General features: G+C 32.9%; 2 protein-coding genes across 2 annotated transcripts; one reads left to right on the forward strand and one right to left on the reverse strand.

Annotated features, from left to right (window-relative positions):
* Positions 1-586: 586 nt before the first annotated feature.
* On the reverse strand, positions 587-1,252 carry LOC135119716 (histone H3.v1-like). Its single transcript, XM_064044106.1, has one exon. The coding sequence runs from the start codon at positions 1,250-1,252 to the stop codon at positions 587-589; it is 666 nt and encodes a 221-aa protein (XP_063900176.1).
* Positions 1,253-6,708: 5,456 nt separating this feature from the next.
* On the forward strand, positions 6,709-8,244 carry LOC135119717 (uncharacterized). The gene has a single exon (XM_064044107.1). The coding sequence runs from the start codon at positions 6,709-6,711 to the stop codon at positions 8,242-8,244; it is 1,536 nt and encodes a 511-aa protein (XP_063900177.1).
* The last annotated feature ends 4,245 nt before the right edge of the window (positions 8,245-12,489 follow it).

The following is a 12,489-nucleotide window of genomic DNA, read 5'->3' on the forward strand; positions in this document are numbered from 1 at the left end:
AAGAGGTAGCATGTCGGTACAAGGGAACGGAAAAAAGCTAAAAGAATTAAGACACACGTTGAGCAAAACAAATTTCGAAAAAAGTTGAAATTGAGTTAGAAAAGGGCAAAAGTTTCTAGTGCCCAAACGGTAAGAGATAGGGTATCGGTTGTTACATCAAAACCTTCTTCTGGAACGAACGGATAAGTTTGCTCAAAAAAATCGATTCTGTCCACGTCAACCTTGATACAGGAGCCATTTTTAGTTTTTTCGAGGTCGCTACGTAAAACTTTTTTCAGGTCGAAAAAAAGACCATCGAAAAAGGATTCGAATAAGCCCAACATGCAACACTTAAAAAAAAAAAAAAAAAGCGAAATGGGATATTCATATGATTTATTAATAATATAATACTACGACTACTACTACGAGCACTACTATTACAACTACTACTACTACCAATATCTATATTACTGCTACAAACATCTAATTATCTAAACTACTGGCCTACACACACTTAATTCTACAAAGCAAAATTTTATACTACTACTATATACATACTTATCACTACAACAACAACAACTACTACTACTACTACTACCTGCTATTACTACACTAAATTTATTTTGTTCATCAATTCTTTCACCCCTTTCGCACTACTTTCACACTGGATTAGTTGTTTGTTCACTTCCGCGAGTTGCGTTTTTCGTTCTGCCAATAGTCTCTGAAATTCGCAAACTTTGTTGAAATATCTTTTTACGTCTTTTTCATATTTGGCCTTTTTGCGTAACAGGTCACTTCGGCGCACCTTTTGAATTTGTTCCGCCGCCCGACACTTCCAACGGAAGGACGACAGCAGCTCCGACGCCGTGGATGGTGCCTGGAACTCTTCCTCGCTCTCCTCCTCCGTTCGAAGTATCAATGGCGGTGTTCGGCAAGCCTGTTCCTCCTCTTCCTGCTGCTCCTGCTCTTCTCGCTGTTGTTGTTGCTGCTCCGTTTGCTGCTCCTCCTCCTGCTGCCCTTCTTCTTGTTCCTTCGTCACGCCACAGACTTGACGAAGTATACCCATATTTTTGCCTTGCGTTTCCAAACCCTCAAATAATGAGGGCGTTAAAGAAACGCATGACTCGTCCAGTGCAATGGACAGCTGGGAGGGCGTCTCTGAAGGCTCTTCCCTTAATTCTATGGCCTTGGAAGTGGACGCTTCTTGCCGAATGGATTTTATTTCATCCAATTCCTCGGCCGTTAAATCGGCCAGTTTCCTCATTTTCGGCATGGCGGGCTGTCAAACAAAATACAGACTTATAAACATTTCAACATTTATGAATATACAAAATTAAAAAAAAAATGTATATGTAAAATATTAAAAATAAAAAACATTTAACAAAAAACCAAAAGACCTGTCTGAATTGTGTTGTCTTTTAATATTGTAAAAAATATTAAACAAATAAATAATAAAAAAAACCTACCTGAATTACAATATCCTGAATGATATTTATTTTTTTCGAGTTTACTGAATGCTTCATCTTCTTTCACTTACAAACTTTCACTTTACTTTCACGATCACTTACAAACACTGAAGAACTAATAATGACAATTATGTGTCTCCATACAAAATATATAGGAAAAAAAAATGCAGAGTAATGAAAAAATAATTTTAGAAAGAGGGGTGAAATGCCAAATCAGCAATTTATTATGTCCATATATGGACATCTAAAAGACTGCTAGACTTCAAGGTCATGAAAAACTCTTCTCGTGAGAAATGCAATTTAGCAGTTCTCATGAGACAAACAAATCAGCAATTTCAATAACACGTGCTTTTCTCAGAATTTAGGGGTTCAAGGTGATGAAAACGACTATTTCCGTGAGAAATGCAATTCAGCAATTTTTGAACACGTGCTCTTCTCGGAAATTAAGAGTTCAAGGTTATGAAAAAACCTATTTCTGTGAGAAATGCTATTCGGCAATTCTATAAACACGTGCTCTTCAAGGAACTTAAGAGTTCAAGGTCATGAAAAAACTATTTCCGTGTGAATTGCAATTCAGCAATCCAAGCCTCACTGTGATGAAGCACATGTATATAAGACGTATTGGTGTTCTATAAATTTATCAGTTCAGTTCACACATCAGATATGTTTCCACTGAAAGAGAGTATTTTGGTTTCTCGCGATTTTGATATAGATTGAATGAAGAGAAACGTCGTATCATTCAAGCAATCGAAAGTTTGTTACGACAAAAATTTCCATTGTGCAGAAAATTCATGGCTGGTGGATGTGCCGCATTTCTATTGAACCGAACCTCTTCATATACGGACATTGATATTTATATAGAAAAAAATGAAAATATAGAAGAATGGTCTAAGGATAACTGCCAAGCTAACCGAATCTCTACTTACGTTTATCAATCCAAATGGCCTTGCTGTTATTTGAATTTTGAAGGTTTTCTATTTAACCTTATTTTTATTGAACCTCGTCCTCAAATTTCCTTGGAAGCCAGAATACTAAGAATTCTCAAATCTTTCGATTTAACGATATGCAAAGTGGCAATGTATTTTTCAAGTGGAGTAAATCCAGTACTTGTTGAATGGAAATTAACAGATGTGAATTTCGACAATGTTGAAAAAAAAGATCGCATCACCAAATATAAGAAAAGAATTGCGAAAAAGGAAGTACGATTTGAACCAAACAATTTAGCTATGTCAGCATATACTGTAGTGGTAGATCACGATGATTCCTGTCGTGCTGCTAATAATTTGAAAAATATTAAATAATTTATTGTTGGGTTAAATCGTAGTGCTGATGCTGTTAGAAAAAAATGATAGGATATATGTGAAATAAAACTAATAAATGTAAATAATTGTTTTATTGAATCCGCACATTCATAGATTTTCAAACATTTGTTGGATTATTGGGTTTGCTACAATGAGTGAAACATATTAACACTAAATAAAGTAACACACAAAATATAATTACAAAAATAATTGCTCCTGCAGAAGTAAATATCCAGATCCAGGGTTTTGCCAAACAATATTGTGTAGCATTTTCACCGCTAGAACTTTTGTATCCACTGTAATCGTTAATAGTGGTGATATTTGGTGACTTGCATCGGCTTCTGTTTTTGAAGACAAATTCTAGTCGATACTGCAGTTGGTTGGAAACGGATACATTTTTTGAATAAAACATAACTAACTGATCATGTCCATCTTTAATTTCTATCATTTTTCTACAAGTACATTCTTTATTTCTAACCAGAGTTTGTAAATATACATCTGTAACATTGCTATCAGTGAATAAATAAAAATCTTTCTGTATTAAAATGGTCGATAAAATAAGTGTGCAGTTTAAGCCTAACATTGTTTGGATAGAATGAGTACTTTGTTGTTGCGAGGTAACCTATATATGTATTCAACAGCACCACCACCACCACAATTAGCACTAACGGCTCGCCAAATCCCAGCATGCTACTATTACGGTCATTATCGAGAATATGAGAAAAAGTGAAGCAGACCACACATGATCGTTTCTTAAACAAAAATCAAAGATTTCCTTTGATTGTTACTACTGTTAATATTTTCGATTATTAACCATTGAGAAAATTGTCGATTTCCTTGTTCTGTTTTTATCTTGTAAGCCAAATAATTTTGCGTTGTGATATTTTTCGCATAGAAGAGATGATAACTGGTTTCGATTATATTGATCGGAGTCATTTTTTCCCAACATTCCTTTTCATACGTCTGAATATACAGGAGAGTTATGTTTGGCGTGGTATAGATATATAAGTTGTTTTCAACAAGCGCACTTAATAGTACCATCACGTTGATAGGCAGAAACATTTTAGACTAGTTATGTTCTTGTATACACACACTCGAATAGCAAGCTTGTAGAGGTGGTAAGTCATGGTAGGGTGGTAGCGATAAACGGACCGAAAGAAATTACTATAATTATTTTATTATTTTCTTCTAAAAACTGACTTATAATTATTGATTGCCGTTCTGTCCAGCAGCAGCTCCCTACTCATGGAGGGGACGTAGGTTTGACTAATTTCATTATCCCAGTTGTCTGGGCATTCTATTATTGGCGGTGGTGGTGGTGGTCGTGGTGGTGGTGATGGCGGCGGATGGGATGCTCTGGAAGCAGCCTCACGGAGACATCTCTCCCGCTCCCAGGCCTCACGATGACAATTAAAAATATGGCGCTTCAATCGGCCCTCAAGAAGCCTATGGCTTCTGTCAAACGGGCATATGACAAATTGCTCTAAAAAAAAGAAAAAAACAATTAGGATTTTTATTTAATAGTAATAAAGACAAGCTTACCCATTTTGTTGTTTATATATATTTTTCTTAAGTGTTGAGGACTGAGTGTGATCTTCAATTTGTTGAGGACTGTTATAACTCTTGCGGGTGATCTTCAATTTATACACATTATCAATCCCCACTCTTGCTATTTTCCTCCACTTTTACTACAGAATACATTTTCTTAATTATGCTGAAGTTGATAATTTAGTTGTTTTTCTGAGCTTGCAAAAATACGCGTCTTATTTTTCGCTGATTTTTATTAAATTTGTTGAGTTGTGTGTTACAATCGGAAATTTCGTTCACATATGAATAAGAAGGTATTCCACAGAAAAATAAAAAAAAATAATAGTGCTCTTCTTTCTACTGTGATAAACAAGTTCGACAGCAAAAAAAAAAAAAAAGAAATGCATCCGCAGGAAACAGTGACGGCTATATGTAAAGGCTCGCTTAAGCTAATTCATGAATATATTAGTAAAATCAAAACAATCGAAGAAATTAAAAATTTTTTAGTATATATAAATACCAGCATTAGAATAATTAGAAAAGCACTTAGATGTAAAATACATCGAGAAAATATTTTAGAAAATGCTAATTCCTTAGAAACAAGTCTAGCTTATTTAAAATTTTACCGTTTCAAGCTTTTGAATAAGAAAAAACATTTGTCTCTAAAAATTGGAGAAGGTTATTTTAAAAGAGACAAATTTAAACCTACCGCAAACGTAACCTGGCAAGACATAGAATCTTGTTTTGAACAAAGGATTCGTACAGGATTTATAATTAATCATCACATTAAAGATCCTCTTCAGTTTTTTCGACAATCTTTTAAATGCTTTATGTTTAGAATTAGAAAAGAGCTAAAAAACATGATGCTAAAAGTAAATGTAATTTTTTCGGCAAATTTCATTAAACCGCACTCTGGTGAAACAGACGTTAAAACATTCTCCACAAAAAATCAGCACATTGATGCATATACAGATTTAAAGCAATGGTACGAAGAGAACGTTGTTGATAAGATAATGAAGAAATTAGAAGAATTTGCGGAAAAGGACTCCGGTTGGGCGTTGTATGAGATTTTAGGATTGAAAATTAACATAAATAAATATGATCCAATCAAATTTGGTTACTCAACTTTCGTGTCCACACCAGCTTGCATTAAAAAAAAACATGCAATAATTAATGTCCAAAATGATGATGAATATTGTTTTCTATGGGCAATAGTTTCAGCTTTATTCCCTACCGATAAAAATTCACATCGAAAATCGTCGTATCCACACTTCAAAAATGTGTTGAAATATGATAATTTAGACTTTCCAATCACAATTAAAGACATTCAAAAATTTGAAGAACTCAACAATCTTGCAATTAATTTGTACTGCATCGAGGAGAAAAAAGTTTTACCTTGTCGTTTAAGCACAAGGTTTTTAAATTCTAATAAAGTAATTAATTTGCTTATGCTACCTGCTGAAACACAAATACAAAATACAAAAAACGACAATGATCACTTTGAAGATCGTCAATTGCTCTATCATTTCGTATGGATCAAAAATTTGTCAGCTCTTTTAGCTAAGCAACTTTCCCTCCATAAATGTAAATTTTATATATGCGAAAGGTGTTTAAATCATTTCACTACAGAGGAATTACTCCAAAAACATAAAACTACATGTCAGAGTATTAATAAATATTCCATAAGACTGCCATCAGAAAACGAAAATTATTTGTATTTTCAAAATTATAGATATCAAGAAAAAGTACCTTTTACTATATATGCAGATCTCGAGAGTATTCTTCTTGATTATTCAAAAGACCACATGTCCACTACTTGTAAAACCAATCCTTATCAAAAACATGTTGCATACAGTGTTGCATACTATTTTCACTGTTCATATGATAATTCTCTTTCCAGATTTCGTTTGTATCGAGGTAAAGATTGCATCCAATGGTTTGTTCAAGAGTTAAATCAATTGGCTCATTTTTGTAACAACAAATTTCAAAACATTATTTCTATGGAAAAATTAACTACACAAGAACGTGAGCAGTTTGAATCCTCACAAATATGTCATATATGTAAAAAAACATTTTCAGAAAATAACGTTAAAGTGCGCGATCATAATCACTTAACTGGAATGTATAGGGGTGCTGCACATCAGAGTTGTAATTTAAATTATAAAGATATTTGTGTTATACCTGTGGTGTTTCATAATATGAGTGGATATGACGCACATTTTTTTATTAAAGAACTTTCAAATTCAATAAAAGGTGACATTAAATTGCTTCCCATCAATAAAGAAAGATATATTTCATTTACTAAATTTGTCGATGATACAAAAGTTAGTTTACGATTTATTGATTCTTTCAGATTTATGCCCTACAGTTTAGACAAGCTTTCTTCCAATTTAGATAATTCACAAAAAATTATTACTCAGACAAATTGTAATAATATGGAAGAATTTTATTTGTTAAACAGAAAAGGAGTGTTTCCTTATGATTATATAAATTCCTGGGAGAAACTCCTTGAAACAAAACTTCCCGAAAAAAAGGATTTTTATAGCCGCTTATACGAACAAGATATTAAAGATGAAGATTATTCTCACGCTATCAAAGTTTGGAATACTTTCAATATTCGTACATTAGGAGAATATTCCGATTTATATTTAAAAACAGATGTGCTTCTTCTATCCGACGTATTCGAAGCATTTCGAACTACGTGTTTAAATACTTATCAACTTGATCCCTTACATTATTATACTGCACCAGGCTTAACATTTGATGCCATGTTAAAAACGACAAAAATTAAACTAGAACTCTTAACGGATATAGATAAAGTCCTTTTTGTCGAGAGAGGTATTAGAGGTGGAGTTTCCCAGTGTTCTAATAGATACGGTAAAGCCAATAATAAGTACATGAATAAAGACGAATATGATCCTTCACAAGATAGTACCTATTTAATGTATTTTGATGTTAATAACCTTTACGGAGCGGCAATGTCTCAATGTTTACCGTATGGGAAATTTGAATTTGTAGAAAATTTCAATATTTCAGATATCTTAGATACTTCTGATAATTCCACAACTGGTTATATTATTGAATGCGATTTGGATTATCCAGTAGATTTGCGTGAAATACATAGCGATTTACCTTTAGCTCCAGAGCACATGATACCTCCCATTTCAAGGTCTAAACTTAAAAAGTTGTTATTGACTTTATATCCTAAGAAAAATTATGTTATACATTATAGGAATTTAAAAATGTATATAAAATTTGGTATGAAAATAAAATGTGTACATCGTGTTCTTAAATTCGAACAGTCTGCGTGGTTAAAGGAATATATAGACTTAAATACAAGGCTTAGACAGCAAGCGAAGAACGATTTTGAAAAAGATTTTTTTAAATTAATGATTAACGCTATTTATGGTAAATGCATGGAAAATGTTCGAAAACATAGGGATATTCGATTGGTCAGTAAATGGGAGGGACGATGGGGAGTTCGTTCTCTTATTTCTAAACCAAATTTTCACAGTTCCGTTGTATTTGATGATGATTCAGCTATCATCGAAATGAGTAAATTAGAGGTGTTTTTAAATAAACCAATTTATGTCGGTTTTTGTATTTTAGATATTTCTAAAACTTTTCTCTATGAATTCCACTATGGTTATATTAAGGAAACATTTAACAATAATGCAAAGTTGCTTTACACCGACACTGAAAGTCTAATTTACGAATTTCATGTAGGTGATATATACGAATATATTAAGAAAGATTCTCATCGGTTTGATACTTCAGACTATGATTTGTATAATGTTTATGGTATAGAACAAAAAAATAAAAAAGTGCCAGGTTTGATGAAAGATGAAAATAACGGTAAGATTATGTTAGAATTTGTGGGTCTCAGATCGAAAATGTATGCATATAGAGTTGCAAAGGATGATTTTAATAAAAAAGTAATTAAGAAATCCAAAGGTAGTACGAAAGCTTAACTTAAAACAATAACATTCGAAAATTATAAAGAATGCTTATTTAATAGCCGAAATTACGAAAAGTCCCAAAATCTCATCAAATCAAAACATCATATTGTTTACACAATAAAACAGGAGAAAATAGTTCTCAGCCATAATGATGATAAGAGAATTGTTACAAGATTTGCAACGGATACGCGACCTTGGGGATATCATATTTCGCCACCAGAAATGTGAAGAGTGGGGAATTATAATATAAAAGCAGTTTAAGTTAGCTGATGATTTATTCGATGTTGGTGATTTCACATTACTACAATGTCTGACTTGAGACAATTTGTTGATTTGCAAGCATTTTGTGCATCCGAAAATGTGTATAAAATTTATCTTCGCGCCGCTGCGAATGATAGGACAAAATTAAATTTGTTCCTTTACATTATTGAAAAAGCAGAATTTATTGTACCGGATGAAGTATTTAAATGGATTGCTGAAAATGAAGTTGGTTTTTTTACTCTTGACATATGTGTACTCCTACAAAAGAAACAATCTCTTGACAGTTATATTGATGCATTTCTAAATATATGTGAAAGAGACAACATTGAAAATTTAAATTATGCTTCTTTGGAGTTTTTAATGACCACCAACTACCTTGATAATTCACTAGTTTATAAATCTTTTATTTATAAGTTATTAAGTGATCATCGCTGGCAGAATCTGGGGGATATCTTCTATCCTGTTGAAAATATCCAGAAAAATTACCGACGGATCGAGCAATGTGTTGACGAATTTATGTGTCGAGCTGCATATTTGGCAAATCACAAAGCACTCACTACATTCTTTGAGGCTCTAACGATAATCAATTACGATTCCTTCACATTTAAGCCCTCTGAAAATCAGGAGCACAAAAGAATTTTCACCTGGCTCAAAAAGAACATTGTCAAAGGCGAAGCTAATCCTGAATTACCATTAGGATGGACCGAAGGACCAGATGCAGCAAGATGGCCCTCAATTAAATTAGACGATTATAAGAAAACTTTAGATGTAATTTTTGGTTGTCATAAATAAAATACACAAAAATGGTTGTATATGTAGTTTTATTTACCCCTCAAACATAATACATTAATTTTAAATACAGTAACATATTAAATTATTCACAACACTCTGACGACATCTTGTGCAGGAATGTATTTTACCATTCGGTCGTGAAGAATAAGACAGTAGGCTGTGGTGTCTGCTGGAATACCTGAGGTCGTTTCAAACCACAAAGTAATTGTAACGGGGCCTCTCTTCAAAGCTTCCGTTTGTTTAGAACAGTCGATTACTACTATGGGTGTCTTTTCTTTAAATTCATCCTTATCGAATAATGGCTCGCTAGTTTTGGATAAGAACGATGTCTGGAACTCTTTAAACATATCATAGAGAATTGCATAACGATTATTTGTGAAATCAACATTCAAGTTGTCGTAGGGATACATGGTATCGTTAAGATACAATTTTACATCTCTCAGATTACAATGATCAAATTGACTGTAGTTTTTCTTCAATTGATTTTTTCTTCCCTGTTGCAATGCAAAAAGTATGTACTGAGGTTTTTCTAAGGAAGTTTTAATAGTCCAAGTATTAGTTATCGATTGAACTGGTGGCGCAAATTCATGTAATTCTTTACTTCTAAACATAATATCCAATTCCCTGTTGCTCCTTACAATATCGATCAAGGCGATCCTTTCGGCATCGGACACGGACAAGTGATGCATTTTCCAGCATATTTTACTAAGTTCTACTTTAATTTTGTATTTATCATTTGAAGAAATTAAAGCATTTACATCGGTATTAGAACGAACTAAAACAAGCTCTTGTCTTACATTCAAAATAGCCTTTTTGAAATCTTCGCAAAAGCCAAAAATTATTTTTAATGGAATCGAAACTTCAAAAGTTCCATTTTCTTTAATTATATTCGAATCTTTTTTAGGAAACCATCCAGCATTCTCTAGAGCTACGCTTTCATTACTGTTATACGTTACATATCCTTTCATGGTGGACGCTAACCCTGGGTTTCTAATACTATCCACAACGACTCCAGCAATTTCATATCTTATTTGATTAAACAACAAAAGAACGCCATTATTTACAAATTTGATTTCTGGTTTCTGTACAATTTCGTCGATTTCATTTTTCACAATAATCTTACCCTCTATATGCAATGTACTCAAATGAGGAAAAGTGTATAAATCTTGATGTTCAATAGGAATTCTTATTTCATCATCATAGTTATATGAACTGTTAGAATAAGGCAAGTGTGTATGTCTTTCTCCATAATAAATTGAATGATCATATGCAGCTTTTTCGTTTACGTTTAATATTTCAAAATTCATTGCTGTTTTTTATACTGGATAAAAATATTATTTCAAAACCGTTAATCCTAGAGATTCAAGAAATCTACGATTCCCTAATGTTAAACGTTTGATCCTTGTAGAAGGACTGACTGATTTTCTTTTCATCGTCCTATTTATATATACCGAATTTCGGTTTTTTAGATTTTCATTAAAAATAATACCCATCACGTGAGCTTCTTAAGATGCAAACGTACACCCACCTCCTCACCTCTAAAACTAACAATATTTCCTTCTTGATCTGTTATTTTAACGATTATCTCATCTATTTGTTTCGTATTAATTGGTAGATATATTACATTTAATGGTCGCTCCACTATTTTATAACCGGGAGGTACTGTTGGAAAAAATTGATGTATTACGTGAACGGGATTTCCGTTCTTATATGAACCAGTTACTATATTACAATAAACGCAAAGAGCATTCACTTTTAAAATTTTTGCTGGAAAATCTGATATATGAGTTTTATGCGCTTTCAGAATGTTGTTCTTAAATCCTAATAAACTTCCTAAGGAATCCTTTCTTGAAAAATTTATATCAAGGGTACATTTAACTTCCGATTTTAATGTATTATTATTTCCTCTGATTATTAAGTTTGGTGTTGACATTTTAAATTTCTTTATTCTATTTCCGTATTCGTCAGTTTGGTATTGAAAATAATGTTCCATATAGTTTTTGATTTCTTTATTTAAATACGACTCAATGTCTTCTATCTCATAAGAACCCTCGGGAATTTCTATATAATGCTCTTTTTTGTCTGCTGTAAAAAAATAAAATTTGTTATTATTGTTATCGATATTTGGAAAAGAATTCCAAGTAACCAAACTTTCTAATCCTAAAGCATAGTTATAATCTTCTAAGATAATTGGTGGATAGTATCTGCTCGAAAGTACAGAACTGTTTCCATCCAATGAAAATACGTTCGACATCGTAGTACTTGCTTCAACGACACTATCAATTGAACTAAAACGTTCTAACTTCGAACAATCTTATTTGTAACAGTTATATAGAAATTGTAGACATAAATGTCCACAATTAATAGTTTTAAAAGTCTGTAAAGCTTGATGATTATATACTATATTACAGGAACCTTTGCTCTGTAAATATTTGATCAGTTCAAGAGGTGGCCTCAAATCTCCATAACTATCGAAGTATATAGCTTCATTTCGAGTTTTTTTATAAGCTGTCCAATGTGTTCCAGAACCTTCCTTATTGTCTAGATTTAATATACCACACTCATTAAAGTGCACTTTATTTGGAAGCGAATCTTTCATAAAAACTCCTCTGAAGCCAGGAATTTTCAAACGCTTTACATATTTGCAAATGTCGATGTTGGTGAGAGCATGTTTTGGAAGATTTATCGGGAGTTCTTTTGAAATTTTGATGGGGCTAAAAAAAGACCATATCCTCTTTTATATGGTTTCAAATATAATCCACTCCCTGACTTTCCTACAGCTATCGACTCCATTTTCTGATTGTGTCTTTGGTTTTCTTTCAACTATTCTTTGGCTGATTTAGCATCGTTAACAGCTTTTGCAACGGCTGCTGCACCACCACCTAAAGATCCCAGAGCGCCTAAAGCGGCAAATATTGGTAGCAGAGGTAAAAATCCACCACTTTTCGGTATGGGTATTATACGTCTGTGACGAAGAGGTCTCACTCTCTTTCTTCCTTTTGATGATTTTACTGCTCTCATGGCCACTTTAACAGCATCGTTCATATTCTTAAATTTCTTATTTTTTAAAGCAAGCCTGGCGGATTTTCTTAAAACGTTAAAATTCAAGGCCTTTCCACGTCTAACAGTTTTTCTTTTGATTCGACAACCCATACCAAGTTTTATTTTAGCTTTCATAGCAGCCGCAACACCTAAAGCAGCAGC

Source organism: Zophobas morio, unplaced genomic scaffold (assembly GCF_036711695.1).
Source record: "Zophobas morio isolate AGI-343-1 ecotype UQ-CSIRO unplaced genomic scaffold, CSIRO_AGI_Zmor_V1 ptg000285l, whole genome shotgun sequence".
Lineage (NCBI taxonomy): Eukaryota > Metazoa > Arthropoda > Insecta > Coleoptera > Tenebrionidae > Zophobas > Zophobas morio.